The sequence below is a fragment of the Poeciliopsis prolifica genome, unplaced genomic scaffold, assembly GCF_027474105.1.
Source record: "Poeciliopsis prolifica strain line A6 unplaced genomic scaffold, Auburn_PproV2 SCAFFOLD029, whole genome shotgun sequence".
NCBI classification, from domain to species: Eukaryota; Metazoa; Chordata; class Actinopteri; order Cyprinodontiformes; family Poeciliidae; genus Poeciliopsis; species Poeciliopsis prolifica.
The window spans coordinates 360,269-381,424 of record NW_026562404.1 but is presented as its reverse complement, the minus strand read 5'-3'; the positions used below and the strand labels follow the sequence as shown (position 1 = coordinate 381,424).

General features: G+C 40.9%; 1 protein-coding gene across 1 annotated transcript in view; it reads right to left on the bottom strand.

The window, feature by feature from the left end:
• Nucleotides 1–27: 27 nt before the first annotated feature.
• si:dkey-11f4.7 (piezo-type mechanosensitive ion channel component 2) overlaps nucleotides 28–21,156 on the bottom strand; it is a 37,826-nt gene continuing 16,697 nt past the window's right edge. The window contains exons 17-56 of the mRNA XM_055049501.1: nucleotides 20,075–20,223; nucleotides 19,811–19,975; nucleotides 19,227–19,268; nucleotides 18,531–18,563; nucleotides 18,213–18,325; nucleotides 17,724–17,899; nucleotides 17,082–17,258; nucleotides 16,630–16,794; nucleotides 16,260–16,460; nucleotides 15,962–16,166; nucleotides 15,304–15,405; nucleotides 15,048–15,213; nucleotides 13,955–14,198; nucleotides 13,719–13,815; nucleotides 13,265–13,424; nucleotides 12,676–12,765; nucleotides 12,436–12,524; nucleotides 11,515–11,580; nucleotides 10,943–11,055; nucleotides 10,688–10,808; nucleotides 10,533–10,607; nucleotides 10,269–10,435; nucleotides 9,941–10,137; nucleotides 9,701–9,859; nucleotides 8,697–9,008; nucleotides 8,337–8,595; nucleotides 7,548–7,736; nucleotides 7,250–7,457; nucleotides 7,021–7,153; nucleotides 6,343–6,490; nucleotides 6,048–6,262; nucleotides 5,247–5,405; nucleotides 4,986–5,133; nucleotides 4,200–4,388; nucleotides 3,944–4,036; nucleotides 3,327–3,496; nucleotides 2,729–2,845; nucleotides 2,051–2,130; nucleotides 1,699–1,924; nucleotides 28–1,345 (exon numbers count right to left, since the gene is read on the bottom strand). Coding sequence (XP_054905476.1) covers nucleotides 1,090–1,345; nucleotides 1,699–1,924; nucleotides 2,051–2,130; nucleotides 2,729–2,845; nucleotides 3,327–3,496; nucleotides 3,944–4,036; nucleotides 4,200–4,388; nucleotides 4,986–5,133; nucleotides 5,247–5,405; nucleotides 6,048–6,262; nucleotides 6,343–6,490; nucleotides 7,021–7,153; nucleotides 7,250–7,457; nucleotides 7,548–7,736; nucleotides 8,337–8,595; nucleotides 8,697–9,008; nucleotides 9,701–9,859; nucleotides 9,941–10,137; nucleotides 10,269–10,435; nucleotides 10,533–10,607; nucleotides 10,688–10,808; nucleotides 10,943–11,055; nucleotides 11,515–11,580; nucleotides 12,436–12,524; nucleotides 12,676–12,765; nucleotides 13,265–13,424; nucleotides 13,719–13,815; nucleotides 13,955–14,198; nucleotides 15,048–15,213; nucleotides 15,304–15,405; nucleotides 15,962–16,166; nucleotides 16,260–16,460; nucleotides 16,630–16,794; nucleotides 17,082–17,258; nucleotides 17,724–17,899; nucleotides 18,213–18,325; nucleotides 18,531–18,563; nucleotides 19,227–19,268; nucleotides 19,811–19,975; nucleotides 20,075–20,223 — 6,174 coding nt within the window. The 3' untranslated portion in view covers nucleotides 28–1,089. The remainder of the gene's footprint in view (nucleotides 1,346–1,698; nucleotides 1,925–2,050; nucleotides 2,131–2,728; nucleotides 2,846–3,326; nucleotides 3,497–3,943; nucleotides 4,037–4,199; nucleotides 4,389–4,985; nucleotides 5,134–5,246; nucleotides 5,406–6,047; nucleotides 6,263–6,342; nucleotides 6,491–7,020; nucleotides 7,154–7,249; nucleotides 7,458–7,547; nucleotides 7,737–8,336; nucleotides 8,596–8,696; nucleotides 9,009–9,700; nucleotides 9,860–9,940; nucleotides 10,138–10,268; nucleotides 10,436–10,532; nucleotides 10,608–10,687; nucleotides 10,809–10,942; nucleotides 11,056–11,514; nucleotides 11,581–12,435; nucleotides 12,525–12,675; nucleotides 12,766–13,264; nucleotides 13,425–13,718; nucleotides 13,816–13,954; nucleotides 14,199–15,047; nucleotides 15,214–15,303; nucleotides 15,406–15,961; nucleotides 16,167–16,259; nucleotides 16,461–16,629; nucleotides 16,795–17,081; nucleotides 17,259–17,723; nucleotides 17,900–18,212; nucleotides 18,326–18,530; nucleotides 18,564–19,226; nucleotides 19,269–19,810; nucleotides 19,976–20,074; nucleotides 20,224–21,156) is intronic.

Here is a 21,156-nt window from a genome sequence, read left to right as displayed (position 1 = left end):
TGCTGAGAGATTTTTGTGTAACAAGTTTTGGTATTTAATGAGTGTATATGGACATGTACAGAAATGTGATATTTACAGAGGCATGAGTGCTTTAATACATTCACTTGTCCAAGTTTGGAGTTTAACACTAGAAGGATCTGTAATAAATACCATCAAATCCTGAATCCAAAACTGATTATTAAGTTGGACAAACAATTGTTAAATACATAATTTCTAAGTGGCTACATCAGACGTTTGGTTCTGTTGTGAATGCCTCCTGCATGGTTAAAGTCTGATTTGTTCTGTAACATCAGTGACTATTTTTCCCTTCTCTTCCAGTAGGTCTAACATTCTCCAGTGTTTTATTAAGCGTGAATGAGAAGAAAATTGAGGAGTTGGAAAATCTCGCTATTGAAGGTTTCAAGTCAAAATTAAAAGTCTTAGTTCACACTTTGCATCAGTTTGTTAGTTTGAATTTTGTCAGTAAAGTCAGTTGAATCTTAACATTCAAACTAGGTTATTTTATTCCATGGAAGTTGCATTGGTGCAGATGTACCTTTACAACTCAGATTAACTGGACATAAGGAATATTTTATTCCTAAATTGAAACATCTGCCTTTAACTAGTATGGTTCATGTATCTAAATTATGTAATTTCCTCCACATACCACTTTAATATGGAAGGGGTGTTTCTAATCTTACTAAAATAAAACAAATCAAAATTTTATTTTGTGTGAACCAGAGATAAATGCAGCAATCATGGCCTACATTCATCTACGTTGTGCATCATTACACTGATGATAGATAACAGACTGAAACACAAAACATGTTTGTTTTTGTGTGTGTGTGATTGATTGATAGTCTTTTTGTTGGGAAAGGATGAAGTTCTTATAAAAAAAAATATTCAGGACTTTGAGATCAATCTTTTCAGTATTAAGAGCTATTTTTGTTTTTTACATGTACAAGTTGGGAAACCTGAAGAAAAGATAGTCTTGCTGCATAGTGTGCCTGGCGGTTCTTACTAACTACTACAACTAATGTCTTTGCTTTACCCTAAGACACTAAAAAGTGCGCACTTTCAACCCTAGTAACAGGGTGGGCATCCTAAGTCTTAGCTATCTTTCTTCTCTCTGGTCATCTTGATCATAGTCTCCGGCGATCGGTAGAGGAAGATGAGTTTCTCGAACAGCGTCTCCTCCAGCTCCATCTCTCCGGTCTCCCGCACCACGAAGATGTCCGTGCACAGCTTCAGGACTCTGTCCACGCAGGGCAGCTCCTCAAACATGATGGAGCGAGAGATCCCGTTGAAGAACTCCCGGACGAACTTCCCGATGACGAGAACCACCGACATGTACAGGCCGACAATTCTGCAGCCAACAAAGATAGAAGAAAACAGCTTCAAATTAAAAATCGTATGTCAAAACAACTACAATAATATCAAAAATAGTTTAATTATTCAATCATCCAATTTAATACAGCTAAACCAAAGAATCTGGTTCATGTAGCACATACATCTGGTATGTAGCGCATACCAGATGTAACACATACATCTGGTATGTGCTACATGATTACCAACACAATAAATATTGACCAGATTATATTATTGAACGTGTGAAATCTGATTCAACAGATCATTATTTCTCAGCAAATCGGAGCAAAAGTGCCAGTAAATCTTTCAGTAAAGTCCTACATCTTTTTCTCTTTTTTTTTTGTTACCTACCCATGTCCGGCCAGAAAGCCCAGACTTGAAGGGCTGACCTTATCATTGAACACCACAATCTCTATGTTGTGGCACTTCTGTTCGCTGGAGGTGAGAATGGAGGAGCACTCCTCCACCACCCACCACTGGGCCGCCTCTTTGTCTGACGTGCCGTTGACCTGCTGGAGCCTGATGGACATGGGCCGGAAGAAGGCGAGTCCACGGAGGTCCGAGCGCTCGGATGAGTCTGAGGGAGACGCGCCATATTGCACCAATCAAGTGTTGGCCTAAATCGTAAACTTGAGCAACGTTCTCAGGGTCAAGTTATCATTACAAAAATGACCACCACCCCTCTTAGTGCACAATCTCTTACCTACTGACATCCTGGTTGCCATTTTAGATTCTTGTCCTTTGGGACCTCGTATGTATTTTGGCAGAAGAGAATGAATCATCCTTCAGGAAAGAAGACACAAATGAACACCTTTATTAATAAGTATCTGGCTTACTTACTTTGGATCAACATTATTAGCAAATTTCTTCTTTTGCTCTTTCCTTCTCCTTCCTTTGGTTTGTTATTTTGTTTGTATTTCTTTTTCATTAAAGCACTTTGTATTGCCTTGTTGCTGAAAATGTGCTATATATATAAAATTGCCTTTTCCTTTTTCTTGCCAAAAAAGAAACTTTTTTACTCACATGAACCGTCTTCATTTGCCTGTTCCTATAAATGTCATATGACGTGTGGAATTTGTCTTTTTGCAGATAAGTCGGTAAAATAAATTATCATGATGTAAAGAAGTTTAGGGCTGCACATAACCGATCCAATCTGGTTGTGACCAGTTTTTGCAATCCAACAACAGTGAGGAAAAACATCTGAAGTAGTGAAATGAAGTGGAGTTCTGCTGGTTTTATCACTCTGTTGAAGCAACAGTAGAGCTGGAGTGTCGGGATAATGTAAAAGCACCTCAGGCTTGTAAAGTTTCACTTCAGAACAGCAGCGAGGAGGGTAAAAAGCTCCTGAAGTCCAGCTGGTTGTGCTGTCAGAGGGACTCACACAGGTTTGTTGCTGTTGCCTTTGAGCATTTGGACAATCCCGTCCCTCAGCGCCACATCGTCAAACTTCACTGTGTGTTCTCCCACCGCCTCCACATTCATCGATATGGACGCGTTCCTTAGGAGGAGAGCAGCACAAGCAACAAGCAATAATTATCTGTAAGGTATGCAGTTTGGTGACATAAGATGTCGCGTTTATGAACACCTTTAATACCAATTGATGTTGATTTTAATTCACACAGCCCTACTTGCCTCCTTTAAATCATACCAGCGCCTATTTCAGACTCAGCCTATAGAAGACGTGAACAAACAACATTAATTTGTTTTTTTTATTTTACTGTATAACTAACAGTTTGCTCAGAGGGAGCATTTGCTTTGCAGTGGTAATTAAAGGCACAGAAACAGCAAAAACACAAAAATATAGACATAGAAATTGAGTCAAACTAAAACACTGATCTGGTACAAAACTATGCTATGTGTTTAATATAGAAGGTCAACTCTGAGGTGTGTTGCCACCATAAGCACTCCTTTGGTAAATCCAGGCCCTTGCAAATGACATACAGTGGGAAAAGCAACTGTGTGTGTTTGCACGGTCAAACCTGAGCAGTGTCCATCGTAAACTGATGTATATGTGAGAAGAGTTGCTCAGTTCCTCGATCATTGCTGCTCGACTGGCTGGGCTGATGGTCCAAAGCAGACTGGCGTCGCTCTTGATTTTAGCGGCAACGATGTCCTCGGCTTCATAGTTCATCAGGAACTGCATGGCGCCCTGGAACGCACAGCAACAGCGAACAGACTTACAGCTTCTAGCGGGTCTCAATAAATGTCTGATACTTGAAATGTAGGATTTTATTCTAAAAAATAAATCAGCCACTGTTAATTTTCAGCACAGACAGTCAAATCCTCATCTTAGTCCTTCAAATGCATTTATGGTTTGATTTGTGCATCTACTCTCACCTCAAACAGGATTGAAATTGTTTGGACAGATGTGCTAAATATCTAAATATCTGCTAAATATCTAAGCAGATAAATATTAGATCTGCTTTTTTATTGTTTGAAATATATATTTTTTTCTACGTTGATCACAAAAAAGTAGAAATGTGTGGTACTTCATACTGGCTATAGTCAGTTTTCTACTGGTTTGTAGAATTTTCCTCTGCTCGTTGTCCCATGCGGGGAATTTGTTTGATTTTGCAGTAAAGTGAACATGTCTCACTGGATGAGTAGCATAAACTTTTGTGAGTCTGTTGAAGCCGGCTTCGGTGTAAGCGACCAAGTTCTGCTCCTGAGCGGTCATGGAGAACAGAGGCTGTAAAAAGACACACCAGACAGAGAAAGACATTTATCTACCAACACATGAACATGCGCAGTACGTGAAAGCCGACTCACGCTTCAAATCAGGCAGTAAAATGGTAGCTTCTAAGCTTTTCTGTGTCACAGGAAGAGTCTTAGCAGACCCAGCTGGGGCTGACCTCATATCCTGCGATGCTGAGCTGGATGGACACGTCTATCGGCTGATTGGTCACTCCGACCGCTGACTGGACCAGAGACATGAAGAGGAGTGGGAACCAGATGATGCTGATCAGGGCAAAGATTATGAAGCCACCCATTCCATATTTGACCACTTTCTTCTTCTTCTGTCCTGGAGGGTGTGGAAATTTCTGGAAAATGGTGTACAGCTGTTTAGTTCCTCCTTATATAGATTAAAACTCCTACAGACTAATAAACTTAAAAATTCATCACACTATATAATCTTGTAGAATGTATTAGAAGTTTCTTTAAAGAAACAAACAATGTCTAATCACTCCAACTAATTGCTTTATTCACTTTTACTAATAACTTCATATAAGTTTAAATTAGTGCTACCACAGTAACTGTGACCTACAGTGCCTGAAAAAGTTTTTATACCACAGGAACTTTTTAACTTTCTGGAATTTCAATGGCAAATTTCAATAAATTTTGTTGGGATTCGGCTGATAGAGCAAAGAAATGCAGAGTGATTGTGAAGAGAAAGTTATTTTTCATTTTTAACAATAAAAACCTGATACACATTCACTTCTACATCCCCGAAGTGAATGTGTAGAAATCCCTTCACTGCAACTGCATATCTTTTAATGTGTGTCCATCAGGTTTGGACATTTAAAGGTTCAACGTTTTATCCATCATTCACTACTTTCCGTTGTTTCATCACACAAAATCCACATAAATTTCTTGTAAATTTGGAATTATGGATGCTGTTGCAAGGCACACTCAAGTACTTTTTCAGACTCTCTCCAGCATTTGAGAATGAATATGTTAGCATAGATGTCTTCAACACAAATCCAGCTGGAGAGGGACAGAGTGGTGTCGGTCCAAACCCAGTCCATCACGGCCCTCAGCTCAGTGAGGAAAGGGACCATCCGAAAGCTGAAAGGAGAGAGTCGGCAAGCCATTTAAAAAAGCAAACAAACAAACCAAAATATTTTAAAAGCTACAATGTTTCTACTTATGCTTTAGGTAACTGCTGAAGGGAATCGTACCCCTGGAAGAGAAAGAGGTTGAGGTAGTTGTAGTTCTTGGTGAGGAAGTTGCCCAGGATGCGGTTTGGATAGCCGCATTTGATTTGATAGGCAGACAGTCCAAAGTAGATGCACTTCACAAAATACCAAAGCTGAGCAATCGGGTTACTGTTGAACCTCCTGGAGCAGACAGAGATAAGCAGAGACATCAACCATCTGAACGCCGTCTTTTTATTACCAAGCGGCAGGTTCACTGTCTGAGTTTATTGTGACAGAAAATACACAGACTCGGGGCGTCATAAAAAAAAATGTTATTTATGTCAGTCCAGTCCCTTCCTTTCTTTGTTTTTAAAGTTGCGTCTTTCTCTCAGTTTATAAATTCTTAAAGTGATATGAACCCAATCTATACTTCTCAGGTGATCAGCTTACAGGCATGACTATAGTGCTTATAATTATTGAATTAATATTTTTTTCTGCATGGCAGAATTTGGAACACCTTAACTTCAACAAAATAAAAGTTGGAAGCACAAGTTGGAATGTACTGTGGATTTTCTCTTGTCCTCTCAAGGTTGGCATCATAAATAAAATCTCTAATATACACACACCCTCTAATATTTGGTCAAATGTCCCTTAGTGAAGTGTATCGCTTGTCTATTCGCTATCAAGTTTCTTTCATAACTCTGAATAAATAATAGATTTAAAACTGGTTGATTTCCAGTTTTTGAACATAGTCCACAACTTTACTCCAACTCTAAGTTTATGGCGAAGGTTAATCGGCTTGATCCCAGTAAATCAGTTTGAAGAGAAAAAAAAAGCTTTAACCTCTCTGTGACTCCGGGGAGGATGAAGAACATCCAGAAGTGTATGCCGAACACCAGCACAACCTGAAAAACACATTTTCCCAGCAGAGACTTCTTCAGGTACAGGGCGCGGTCGACGATCATGGTGCCGAACTGGATGAGCAGCATGACCAGGAAGGCCTCGGGAACCTGGTCTTCTGACAGAGTCTCTGAGATGTCCACTGAGGAAGAGTATTTCTAAAGAGGAGACAAAAACTGGGTGACGTTCCGCACAGAATCCTGTGTAATCCTAGCACCAGTTGTGCTTATATGTGTACCCCAAAAGCCCCGTATCCATATATGGTCACGATGAAATTGACGACATCGATAAGAAACATGAGGGCGTAGACATCACACACGGGGCTGTAGTCGGGGTGGATGATGTCGTAGAAGAACTGCCTGATGGGGAGATAGATGTGAAGAGCTCTGAAATAGAGAAAGAGAGAGAGACGTCACAGTTCGCTCACTACAACTACAAATGCACTTCAGTGGGTTTTAAATGATACATCAAGATTGTGAGTAGGAAGGAGAAAACTCGCTCAGCCCGGTGGTTGGTCATTCATCCAGCGGCCTATTGTTTTTTTGAGTTAAAATATGTTTAAGGTTGACAGAAAATGTTTAAATATCACTCGATAATTATGTGTCATTGAAAGATTAATACCTGAACACCAACTATAAAGCCTTAAAAAAGGCAAACATTTAAAAAAATACTTGAATAAATAAGCAAGGCTTAGCCTGGTGGGGGCACAAGTAAAGCCTGGTAGCCCACCAGGCTTCTAATACACTGCAATCACATAAAGTTCTGCTAACATGCATTAAGATATGTTGTTGTAACGCCACCAAATTCTGAGCAGGTCGTGAAATAAAAGCAGTAATTCAATGCAACTAAACCTCCGGACTGAATAGTGAGCAAAGTGAGAATATCTTCCGGAAAGCCCAGTAGAGAAACAACGTACACTTCAATGCAGGCGGTTTTGGCCTGCAGCATCGTCTCTCTGATATGCTGTCTGATCCTCTGCTTTCTGGACAGAGGAGCAGTGCGACGCTGCGTCCTCTTCTTCTTGCTGCATTGCCTCTTTGGTTTCTCCTCTCCAATTCAAAAAAATCCAAGAAAACCTACATCAATAAACCTTTAGGCGTGTTTGTGGTAAAAGGCGGCTCACAGGCAAAATGTATGCTTCTCACCAGCGGATTCTTCAGAATCACTTTGCTTTTGTCTGCAGAATATGGAGGTGGTGGAGGCCTGAATGGGGAGGAACTTTAGCCGCCGCAACGATTTCTCCTTGCACCCCGTCTTATCCACTCCGGTCATCTTCTTCTTGTCCACTTTCTTCTTCAGCTTCTTGAAGAAGTCGGGCATCTCCACCTCCTTGTTATCCCACAGCCCGTGGCACTGCGGGTTTGAGGAGAGGCATGAGAACTACCCAGCTCACCGGCGTCGACGTTGTCAGACGGGGCTATTTAAGCAGAAAGATGGACTTACCTTCAGAATAGATCGGTGGAAAAACAGAGCAAGCAGCTGGATGAGGTCAAACAGGACGTAGCCGTCTTTCTTTTCCACCCCGATGATGTTTGGCAGGGCGAAGGGCCGGTCCGCGTTGATTCCTCTGTAAGCAGACGTGGTCCAGGGGAAGAAACCGAACTGGAAAAAGTACTTCACCACGACTGTAAGCTGGGACAGAGAAAAGGGACGAATCCAAACAGCAGAATTTCAGGAATACTGACAAACAAACAGTGTTTGAGAAAGTGTTTCAAATTTCATATTGTGCTAAGTAGCGACCACCTTCAATGCATTTCATTGGAGAGAGCAACACAAAGCAGAGCATAATTGTGGTCTAGAAATTATTTGTTTTCAACCAAATAAATCTTAGTAGCAAAAACTGTCTTCAGAAGAAACATTTGAAGTAAATAGGAGTCTGCCTGTGGGTCGTTTAATCGCAGCATAAATCCAGCTGGAGTGTGAAGTTTGACAGAGAGCATTATAGAGCAAACGGCACAAAGATAATCAAGAAATACAATCAAGTATTAATCACAATTAAAACTGATGTCACAATTACGCTCTAACTTGTGCGAGTTTATCACCTGAAATTCCAACAAAACGCACTGAAGTTTGTGATAAAGTGAAAAAAGGCAGTGAATGCTTATTTTAAAATCCAGTTCACTAACACATCATGAAGGTCACAGGTCACTTCAATTAAAGAACATGAAACAAAAGCTGTTTAATACAAGAGGGAAAAATGTGAACATATTCGCAGCCGACGCAACGACCTACCTCCGTGTAGATGATAGCCGTCATCCAGAAGCGTTTGGTCGGCCGCGGCACCGACAGCATGGCCCAGAGGAATATCAGAATGGGCAGGATGAGCGAGAGGAACGACGCCGACACGATGTGGTTGAGGATGATGACAAAGTAGCACAGCATCTCTGACTTGGACACCATGGTGTTGTAGAGAGCGAAGAGCAGCTTCACCGGCCGCGGCAGCGTCTTGAAAAACTTATCAGACTCTGAGATCTCTTCGTTTTCAAACATGCTGCGGAGAAATGGAGGCAGGAAGAAGACAAAGTCGTCATATCATGGAACCTGCAAGCAAACATTTGATAATTTTGCTTTTTGGTTGTTATGTGTACTGACTTGTTCAGCAGCAGCTCGCTGGCTGTGAGGTTCCTGCTTTCCTGAGTCAGAGGTGCAGGAGACTCGAGACTTTTTTCGTCCTCGCTCTGACGGTCAGTCACTGAGCCACACTCCACATATCTGGGGTGTTCACCCTCTTCTCTCTGCTGCGGCTCTTCATCCTCCTCATCTTTCTCCAGGCCTGCAGGATCTTGTTGGTCGTCTCCATCTTCTATCTTTTGGTCCCGATCCGATTTTTCACTAACCTCCTCGTCCTTCTTAACGTCCTCATCTTGCTTTGGGTCGTCGTAAAGATGGTCATCGTCTTCTTGGCTTCACAAGGAAAGAAGAAGAAAAACCAAGTCACAGCAATACAACGGAGTATTATGGCTATACTAAGAAAATATAAATAAGTAAATAAATGAATAAAATAAAAATCGTGAGACTAAATTGATTAAAATAAGAAATATTACGGGAATAAAGTTATAATATTACGAGAATAAAGTAGTAAGAAAATGAAGCCATAACAACATGAGACTAAAATCATAATGTTAATACTACGACTTTATTTTCTCATCATGGCCCTAATACTCTGTCATATTCACAATTGTAAGTTAGTTTTGAATTAAAATAAGAATTAAAATTTAACTGATAAACCAACAAGCAAACCAAAAATTTACTTCTGGGCTGATTACCCAGAGTTGCTTTTCTTTTTGTTGTTGTTCTGCTTTCTCTCATGCACAGTGACAATAAAATGAATTCTGATTCCAATTATAGATTTTCGCTTTAGTATAGTTTACCGTGTGGCAATGCTTTAAACACAAGCGACACTCTTTCAAAGTTTCTTAGTGTAGCAAGACTTTGAAATGCAGATGAAATTGTGCATAAAATCTGAGCTCTCCCAAACACATTGTCCCTTAACTCTTGCTAAATTGAGAGGTGAAATGATGCTTCTGCACTATGTTTGGTCACAGTTTGAATCGTAGTTGTGCTTCGACTGAAGTCTAGCATCCCCGTTCCTTCACCTCGGCGGTGGGATGTCGATCTCGAAGGAGCTCCGGTCGATGTTTGCCTCTTTTATCAGCCTCCGTCGGAGCAGGGAAGCAGGCGGGGTGATGGGAGGCTCATCCAGCTCCTCTTGCGTTGGCTGTCGGGAGCCCAGCATCGTCTCATCCGTCATACAGCTGAAGATGATCAGGAACCAAGTGGGGTTAGACAGAGGCTTCCCTCAATGTATAAAATGAAGACTGTGTCCAGAGGTCCACCTGTCAAAGCTGCTGCCTGCGGACATTTTGGAGGCCTGGCTCCTTAGTTTCACATAGACGTGACGTGAGGAGAGAACGGGAGGCGGGGTCGGAGGAGGAGAGAGAGCATCTAGACCGTCCTCAGATGACAACGTATTTTGTCGGGATATCCAGGTCTCGTAAAACTGCTTCACACTCTCCTGACTCACTTCTTTCCCCTGCAAAGACACCGACAGAGTTTGTTCTTCCGTTCTACAGCACAAATTTTGAATTTGGAGAACTTCCAGGTGGGACAAAAAAATTTTCTCTCACTTTTACAGTCATCAGGTCGATTATTTTGTCATCTCACCTTCTTCTGCTGCTGGTTGAGCAACGCTCGCTCCAATCGCAGCACTTTGGAAATGTCCAGGCTGTCTTTGCAGAAATCGTTCAGACTGTCCGTCAAGTCGTCAAGCAGAGACTGCAGAAACACCCAGCTGAACTTCAGCGTGTTCAGGACACGCTGCAGGATGTTTTCTGCAGGATGCGAACGAGATGTGGGCACAATTCGGTGTTTGACTATTTATCAACAAATTTATATAGAAACACCAACGGCCCTCACAGGTGTGCTCACCTCTTTCTTCTTCTCCCTCTTCCGCCACAGTGCTTTCATCAAGCTCATCCTCACTGGAATCGGCTCTGTCTATGCCTGAAAAATAGAGTTTTTATCTCTTTTTTTTTCTTTTTTTATCCAGTCTTTTGGTTATTGTGACTTTTTTTTTGTCTCACCCTGCTGCTTCCGTAGTTCTGTCTTGGCCCTCTTTTTCTCCTCTTTCTTTATATTTTTCTTTTCTTTCTTTAAATCCTTCAGAGCCGATTTGGAGCTGGTAGTCCAGGCATTATACGCCCACTGGAACATAAACATGAAGGTTACTGAGATGCTTCACGTTTCCTTTCAGCAGAAAAATTATCCCCCCTTCTCTGTCAGTGTGTGACAGCCTGAAAAAATTGAATTTAACATTTCGTTTTGCTTTATCTGTCCACCTGAAAAGCTGATTTCTTCTTTGGTGGTTCCTCTCCGTCTTTCATCTCTGTAACTTCTTCTTCTTCCTCCTCGCTGTCGCTCTCAAACAGGTGGTAGCCACAGTTGTTCTCCACTGTGTTCAACACCAAAGTCAGAGCTGTCATTAAGCAGGGGAAACCCCTCTGAATAAAGAAACCTACTAAAAAAAAACTCTGCAACCGGACATAAACAAAAATCCATACACATGTCTCATTTTAAGGTTCAGGCTAAGGACAAAAAGGAAAGATATTTGAGAATTTTACAATGTAGCATACAAGAAATATGCATAACCTTTCACTTTGTGCACATTTTGTCACATCCTTCAATGTACCAATCAGGTGTCTTTTGAATGTTGTATTGGGTTTTGTTTAGTGGTGTCAAACTTTCCTTACGCTTAGCAAGTTTTATTACATTGTGTTGGTGTCACACATAAAACCACAAAAAAAATAAATAAATAAATGTTACATTTACTGAAATGACGGTGAAATCTGTGGCTGTAGTGAGACCAAATGTGAAAACGTTGAGCAGGTTTCAGATGGATCTTGCCGCTCACCTCCAGGCCGAGAGACCCAAGGCTTCCACCATTTTCCTGCATCTTTCTTTTCGCTGTCCTCGCCGCCTGCAAATAAACAGACCATTCTGGTTATTTGCTTATATTTTACTGGTAAGAGTAGAGACAGATGGTCAAAACGTTGCCTGGAATGAATCGTGGGAACAGTCAAGCAATTTAAAACGTCCAGTTTAGAACCACTATAAAAGATTTTACTGATCAGTATTTAAAATTTCTGTTAGATTTTTAAGCATCTTATTCTCATATAGGCTATACTCATTTCTCTCACATTTTTAGCCTGGGAGACCTTTGTTTGCTCCTGGGATCTGTGATCATTTGTCTTTGTAGGAAACAATAAACATGCCAAATGGGAAACAGATGGCAAGGGTGATGCCTTGGAAGGGTCATCAGTTTACGACCCACAGTCTCAAGAACTCCAGTTTACGACCAAGAGGGAGACAAGAATTGACCCAGAGGATCACGAGAACTGCAGGTTTATGACTTTAGATATGCAAAGACAGGAATCTTCTTTGTCGTAGGAAAGAATTACAATTGAATGTGCACAGCTGGTTTTCTGGTTCGCCCCTCCTTCAAGCAGCTGTTGACGTCTGTAATTAGGGTTTCCAATTCTCAATAAAGAGAGGAGCAGCGAAAATGGAAATTAGAGTGAGATAGGAGATTGTACAGTTCACTCTCTCCTGTTTTACTCTCCTTGAGTTAACAATTCACTTGTCTCTCTTCCTTTGTTTGTATTTGTCACAGAATGCTTTGGGGATTTGAACCTGACAATTTCTTTTTGGATTCAGCTAAAAAAAAAAATCTACTTAACTGACTTATGGATATAGATACTTCCAGCTAACATTAACCCCATGGTAACATAGACAGCTATCCGTTTACAGGCTAAAACATGTAAGCAAGCAGCACCTGATGCCGCCCGCTCCGGATCTGCTGGCGGTTCCGCTCTGTCCGACGCAGCAGGAGTTGGCCTCTGTTTGGATTTAATCTTCTCCATCCTACAGAGAGACGGGGGGGGGAGAAAAAGTTTATACCTCATCATTACTCTTTCACGAGAAGATAAAAATGGAAGTGGAGAGGAAATAAGCCAGTCATCATCATATACTGCATCCATTAACTGATTGATAGACTTTTCCTGCTCAGGCTTACTGTCTCTTGAGTGCCTCGACAGATTTCTTCTCCATCTCCAATCTGGCTGCAACCAGTTTTTTCACTTTGGCCTCAAACAGCTCAGCGCCCCTTAGAGAGATAAACAGCAATTAACACCAATTAACTGTTGCTGGCGTCATTTACTTGCGTGTGTGTTTGTTTTTTTTTTTTACTGGCTTGGAAGATTATTGTGGATTTTTAATAGTTCTTTTCTTCACCTTTTTAGAGGAAAATAGCTGGTTTTCTGAGGTTCACACAATGACGATTCATATTTATGACTTAGATAACTTTAGATAAAGTTAACACACACAGTCAATTAGTTTTTTGTTTGTTTCACTTTTTTTTTATCAGGTTGTAGTAAAACCCAGTGTTACATTATCAGTGATTATGTAGTCGTATCTTATAATGGGGACCAGCAAACTGTAGTAATGACTTATATATTAACAGGCTGCTTAAATAAAAAAAGGGATCGGTAGGCTTTTTACATAATAAACATTATGATAAACCTATTAAAGTATCAAGCGCCTCTCGCATGCTTAAACGTTGCAAATGTCTCCATAAAAGTTTCATTGACAACTGGAACTCAGACCTTGATGCCAATATCTTAGCGGACTTGAGATCCGACACCACGTAGAGGAAGTAGTAGCTGAGGAAGACCCTCCTCTGTGCCAGCAGCACGGTGAAGCATATCGCATCCCAGACGATGCCGGCCTCGCCCTCCGGCAGCTCGCACTCATCTGTAGGCTCGGCTGAGATGCACAGAGTCAGACATCATTTTTTACGGCCTATGAATGTCGGCACAAATACACTGGGTCCATAACCAAATGTGTGTCAAGTGCAGTCGTATTTAATGAGGTGGAATATTTGAGGCTGGTTTGTTGGAGTGGAAGCACATCTTTAAAAGAACAACATTCAAGCTTTTCATTAAAAGTCAGTTTTATTTTAAAAGTTGAAATATCCCAAACTATTCTTGTGTTAAATATGGTAAAGGAATTGCGTCTAAGAAAATGTGAGCGGGCCACTGTACTTGTTAATGTACTTACGAACATCGTAGCCTTTGATGGTGCAGAACATGCTGAAGGCCTGAATTAACCAGCAGCTGTTCTTCAACAGGCTGTCCAGATACGCACAAGCGCCAAGCTGAAGGAAGCAGATAAACGGGTCAAAACCGGTTGACAAATCTGAGAACAAGGAGCCGCGTGTCTGAAAAGATTCGCTGCCGTACTGATTCTGTCTTTCAAAGACGGAGGCCTTGTGTTTGTGCCGTGTTGCCACTTACAGACAGGAGGTTCTTCATGGCGATCACAAAGCAGGTGTAGGCGATGAGCCAGTCCCACAGGCGAAGGATGTATCTGACAGGCTGCATCAGGACGCTGCCGCCAAACAGCATGAAGTAAAAACAGGCCACCAGGTAGCCGAGGCAGAAGATGTTGATCCGCGTGGTGCCTGTGATGAAGATGAGGCAGAGGACCAGCCAGAAGAAGTAGCTGTAAACAAACACCTTCACCATGTCCAGGTAGGACCTGCGGACAAAACACACATATACACACATACACACATGTTTTCTATTTAAAAAAAGTTAGAAAGTTGTCATTAGATAACCAAAAATTGATCACAAGTAGCCTACAAAATAAAATGCTCATGTTTAACGTCACATATCCAAACGTCAGTTAAGTTACTGCATGACCTGAATTTTGAGGAACGCCGAAGAGAAAATCTCTACAACCAAACAGGATAAGAATTACCACAAAAAAAAAAAGCTGCATGGACAAATAATTAAATAATGCAATACTAGTAAAATGTTTGAAAAATTAAAGCCAAAACAACAAGATTGTTGTCAAATGCAAAACATAAAAAACATTTTATATTCTAGTCAGAGCATCAAAATAAAGAATAAAGATAATAATGCCATGTGTATTTTTCTATTTTCGCCAGACACTGTGATTAGTAACTATTTAAGTTCAATGCTGTGTATAAAGTACATGAAGGAAGAATAAAATCTAAATCTGCGGACTCTTAAGTGAAGCAGTGAAGGCAACTTTCTGCAAATAAAGTTGTCAGCATACAGTGCCAGTGCTTGGTAACGGTGTGTAAACAAGTCTGAAGCCTCTGAGCTCCATGCACATTCAGCACACTGAAAGATATTACAGTTTGCTGTAAGTGCAGCAAAGAGAAAGTCTCAGATTCAACCATTAGATACTAAAGCAACAGTTTGAGTCAATATTGGTGTCAAAGATAAGAAAAAGCACAGACAAAATACATTAAAATTACTCCAACTTGATTTTGCTTTAGCTAATAACTGACATCATCAATGCAGGATGAGACGTCATTCTTCAAAGTGTCACGAAACGTCATGAAATAACAACACCGACCTGCAGTGAAGGAAGTTGTCGACTGGTATGAACTGGTTGAAGGAACACGGATCCAAATTGCGGCTGATCTCCACATTGTCTCCAGCCAGAAGTCGCACAGCGCCTCGGTTCTCCTCCACAAAAACCTGCCACTGCAGAGACGAGCAGAGCAGCAGAAGGTGGTCGTCTGCAGGGAGGAGGACAGAGCTGGAGGTCAGAAGTTGGTGCGTAGAAACACAGGAGCAAATAAAGAAACGAGAAGCAAAGATCCACTCACAGAAGATAAAGGAAGGATTGGGTCTCATTGCAAAGTCTGGCAGGTAAAACCACTTTATGACGTTAGAGTTCAAAGGGTGAGTTGCAGTTCTCCAGGGGTAATCTGCCAAAACATGCAAGAAGAAATGAATTTGATTATGACTGATGTAATGACGTGCATAAAATTATATCAGAGTAAAAGAAAAGCAATGACAGATTTCCTGAAATGCTTCAACATAATGCTTCAACCTCAGCATTACGTTGAGTCCTCTGTGTCTCAGTCTGTGAGTCACTGAGTTTCTTAGTGTTTCCACTTTATGTTATGTTGTAGATGTACAGTTTCATGATTTATGTGTGCAACTAAAGTTTAAAAAACTCTATGCCGCAGTGTAACTGCTTGTTTTCTTTAATTATTGACCAAAAATAGTTTGGCTAAATACAGCATATTTATATGATGAACAACTAAAGTTGTTTAATACACACCGTCTCCTTTAAATAAAGTAATGGATATTTTTGCACTTTCAAATTCAGATAACTTTCATTCTTTTTTTTTTTGTTGTTTTTTTTTTCAATAAAACCACAGCAGACATGCTTTTTACTCTGTCGTGTTTGAAAGCAGGTGTCCAAGAGCGGGATACAAACCAAAGCTAATTCAAACCAAACTGAACACATTTGCGTACCGACGCAGAGAGCAGGAGGGATGCCGATGCAGAGCAGATACTGGAACACCATGAGCCCGGCTGTGAAGCAGCAGTATTTGGGCCAAACCTCTCCGATGGCCTTCCTGCGGCGGCGGGACAACAGGGCCATCAAAGCGCCGGAGTGAAGCAAAGCGTAGAAGTCCATCCTCTGACCGATCACGTTCACCGCCATGATCAAACTGATCTGAGGAATGAGTGTGAGCGCAGTGAAAGAAGTCAGACATATTCAGGTGAGCGAAGACTGGAAAGGACATTTTAGAAACTTTAAAAGCAGCACCTCCAGTCCAAATTTGTAGAAGCCGAAGTTGATGAGGTATTTGACGCAGGGCAGGATGCCGTGATCCAGGTGCTGCCTTGTGATGAACTGGAAGATGATGCTGAAGGGAGGAGGCTTCAGGTCGTTACGGAGACGAAAGTAGAGCTGGTGGCGATGGACAGTCGCCTCGAAAACAAGCAACCCGAGTACCATCAAATGGTTCTACAACGTGTTCAAAACAACCCAAGTCCATCAAAAAAACTGTCAATTTTCAAAGTTTATCCTTTCTGCTTTTGAAAACATATTGGCATTAATATATATATATTTGCTTTATTTATCTTTAAGGTGGCAAAATATTAAGGAATTTAGCAGAAAGCAGATTTCATTGTACCCTGAGGCAGGGCAGGATTCTCCCCTCGCACTTCTGCAGAGCTCCGCACCAGTAGACCGGGTCAACAGGTTCAATGTAGAGAACGGACCTCCTGAGCAGCTCCATCAGGTTTCCCCTCAAGTCTGAGCCATCGTCCGGCCCAGAACCATTAGAGGCCAGTAAGCCCTAAAACCCCCAACATCGAGTTTGAAAAAGTAAAAATATTAAGACACAAAAAAACTGATTTTTGAAGGAGTTTACCTTGACCTTTTTTTTTAAAACAAGAATAACAATTTATAAAACCTATTTAGGTATGATTCATACCTAAATAGGTATGTTTATGGCAGTGTTTCTGGAGGTACATGTTTTCCTCATAAAATAGCATTCTGGTCCCAATTGAAAGCCAAGAAAGTGGACGGGAGAAGGACGGAGAGACTGAAATGGACTTGGAAACTGAGGTGAGGTGAACTCACAGCGGTGCAGTTGGAGGAGTAATCCAGAGGTTTGATCACTTTGAGCTGGTAAAACATCTTGCAGACCACCATGACACAGGCCCACACCGCCGAGATGCTGGAGGCCAGCGGGCGCAGTCGTGGAAATGGAAGAGCAAACACCCACAGGACCAGGAACAGGAAGTTCATCAGGGAAACCTATGAAGATAAAATCAATCTTTTTTCACAGCTCCAAACTTCGAATTCATTTAAATTTTATGTGATAGATCAAGGAAAGGTGGTGCATATAAGTCTACGTAGTCAGGTAAATGAAGAGTAAGTAAAGCCTTTTCTGCAAATTTAAATCTGAAAAGTGTGGAGTGCAATTGAATCTAGCTTCCTTTGTGAAGATTATCCAAAATGAAATTCAGAGGAACCGTTTGTGTAACTTTGAATCTCAGTATGTCGAAGGCCATGCATCATTTTCCATCCATTTCACAAATATTCACTACTTTTGTTGGCCTGACATGTAAAATCTCAATGTGAAACATTAAGATTTGTAACTGACACAGGATAAAATTACAAAATGTGAAGACATTAAAATATTACAGCCAGGTGCTGTTTCTGAACTGAGCAGACAAAACTGGAAGCAATTCACATTGACGAGCTGAACATCCGTCCAACCTCTTGAAGTGACACCCAGATGATGCCAGAAGACACGATTTTCAGGCTGTGGAGCTCCATGAGTCTCCAGCTCAGCTCCTGGACCCGGCGGAGTAAAGACACTGCCTGGATGATGAGCAGGCTCACCCGGTCCACGATCATGACCCACTTGTCCTCCGGGCTGGTTGGCACCGTTTCTAACGGAGAAACGGATCGCAGACGGAGTCGTTGGAGACAATTCGAATGCATTAAGTCCAAAACGCTACGAGAGACTTTTTGTCTTGGTTCTCTTTCAGCCAATAAAATCTAAATTAAATCAAATCACCATATTAAACCACAGCAGCTACTAAGGAGTTCACAGAGAATCATTTGCATTTGATACATGAAAGAGACTGCAGCTCTGGCTGCTGGTATATGCTTAAAGAAAAAAAATGCTGCAGGAAACTCTGATCCGACCTTCACAAAAATAAATCTTAAGTTGATTTTTTTTTAAAACAGGACAGTATTTACCTTCTTCTGCTGCCTCCTGCTGCTCCTCTGCTGCTTTCTCAGAGGGTGTCTGGACTCCAACGCTGTCCAGAGTTTCCTGACTTCTGCTATTACCTGTCTGCTCCTTCACAAGCCTGTCAAAACCCAGAGCATGTGCACTTGGAGAAACCTTTTCTCCTCAACACATTGGGTCTGGCTAAATTTAGTCAATAATGTATTTATTTGGGTAGTTAAACAGTAGCAACTCCTTGGTAATAGCTGACAAAATGTATATCAAAAGCGATTTAAGAGATAAATTCATCCAGAAGTCAAAAGTCAGGATCTGAAGGAAAGCCGTACCTTTTCTGTAACTTGTCAATGTTTTCTTTAATGCTGGAAGGGAAATGACAGCATCTCATTAAATGATGCCCGTACAAAATGACCTGATTGTTTTTGTTTATTTCACAAATTATTTCCAGTATTCATTTTGCACTCTACAGGCACAAGCAGGTCCTAATAAATGAATTCACAATTGAACCATATTTTCTAAATAGTCTCTCGTCGGAACAAATTTTTTTCAGAGGACGTCCCTTTACAACTCATCTTTAAGAGACTGAAAGTGTAAAACAAAAGGTGCAAGTAGCAAATAAACATTATTTTTTTAAATAAGGGGGCGGGAGGGGTAAGGTATGGGTGGAATCAAGAAAATGGTGTGAATTACATTACTGCCATGAACATTTTAAAGTTGTAGACTTGAAAGACAGCAACATTTGTTTGACTTGACTGGTCATGAGGAAATCTACTCCTGCACATTATTTTTGTAGGTTTTGTGGAGTTATGGCTTTTATTTGCAGTAATCAGATAGGATATAGGCAGAGAGAAAAGGAGGAGCTGTCAGAGCAGCAAACGACTTCAAGTTGGGAATCAAACTCTGGACGTCAGCGTTGAGCGTTAATAGTTTCCATACACAGTAAGGGCACCAGCTCTTATGCAAGACATAAATTATGATTCTTACGTACAGAAAGACAGTCAGGAGGAAATTAAGAAGGTTCTTACAAGTCTGCAATCATATTGACTGAGTTCTTGAGTTCTTCCTGTCTGGAAGAGAGATAATAGGACGTTAGATGAACCCACAGGCATGAGGGGGTCAGACTGATCAAATAACATGATTAGGCTTAACTGGTTACATGCATCACATTTCATGGTTACCTCAAGATTTTAACATTCAAAAAGCAATGAAGCATGTTTGAAATTTTTTTATGTTGGTGTGGTTAGTGTAATTGTGGCCACATGCACATTGCCATGTTTTATACGACAAATGTACAACAACTTTTGACATCATAGACTGGCAAACAGCAACTTATTCTTGTAATTTTGTGAAATAGTCCAGATCAGCAGGTGTTCCATAGTTTAGTTTTGGACCTGTTTTAAATCCTGGGCATTTCAGAAGTGCCTATTATTATTATTATTATTATTATTATTATTATTATTATTATTATTATTATTATTATTATTATTATTATTATTATTATCTCATAAAACTGCCACCAATGATTGGATTGGAAGAAAGTCTGGTTCTTTATTGGTTTTAAAGCATTTGCGTTGTGTTTGGTTTAAACTGCGTCCCATTCCAGTCTCACCTGCTCGTCTCCCGAACAGGTACGTTTTCCAGGTCAGTGAGAGCGAGGAAGTCAGAGTTGAAGTAATGCAGCTGGAGGATACAAGCCAACAGGAAGGCAGCAGGAAGCAGAATACGAGCAAACAGCTCCACTGTGCTGTACCTCTCCAGACCCAGGTCACGGAGTCTGGGGAAGAAAGAGGGAGATGAATCAAAAAAAAAAAAAAACATATCAGAATTACCCAGGTTCACAAACAAGTGCTTTAAAAAAAAACGTGAGACTCACCCTTCCTCTGACATGCCCATGATCTGTCTGAACAGGGCAGAAACACTCCTGAACTGATACATGTAGACGGCTATCAGCACCAACATGGAGTAACCCACGACCACCGCCCAGAACGTCTTCAGAACCCGACGCCAAATATCATACCGGATCTGAGGGAAGAGAACATGAAAAGAAAACAGAGAGAGAAAAGCATTTGTTTTCTTCCCTCTGGCTATCAATGTTGACATTTTTCTTACACTTACCACATATTTGTCTCTTCAACATGCCTTGAAAAAATGTGACTACCCCTCGAAGTTATGGGATTAGCATTTTGGGGGTCATGGATCAACACTAGGTAGTAATTTATGAGTCTTTAGGACAAAATACAAAGTTTTTGTGTTTTTTTTTTTTTTGCAAATAAAAATCTCAAAAGTGTGGCATGCAGAGTTTGCAGCTGCACTTTCCTTAAGTGGAAGCTCTCAATACCAAGGAGTAGACGTCTCAGATTTGTAAGGGAAAATAAAAACCATGTATTACTTTCCTCTTTACGTTGTGTAGGTCCATAAAAGTAAAAATACCAATAAAAACACATTAAAGTTTGCGGCCTTAACGTCACAAACGTTTGAAAATAGTTAAAGGGGAGATTGTTCTTTTGAAAGCATATAAGTGCACATAAGTGCAGAGCTCACGGGCTTCCTGTGAGGAAACACATGAGAACATCATAACTGATTGTTGTGCCGGTGCTTCTCCCTCTGTGTGGGTATGTAAAACACCAGGTAGTTGCTGATGTTGTTCAAATAGAGAAATAACATTGTCTCATGTAATCTCCACAGCCATTAAGGCCTTCCAGTAAGTGCCTACTGTCTCTCTAAAAGGTCAGCAGAAACATAATAGGGGGAAGGAAAACCAGTAAAACTATGGCAAAAAAAAAAAAAAAAAAAAAAAAAAAAAAGGTTGTGAGCTTGGCAGTCATAATCGATACTTTTAGCTGAAAAACAGCAGAGAAGATTGGTTCAGAGGCTGCATGCGTGTGTGTGTGTGGGTGTGTGTGGGTGGGTGTGTGTGTGTGTGTGCATTTCTTCAGGTGTCCAAGCAGAATCAAA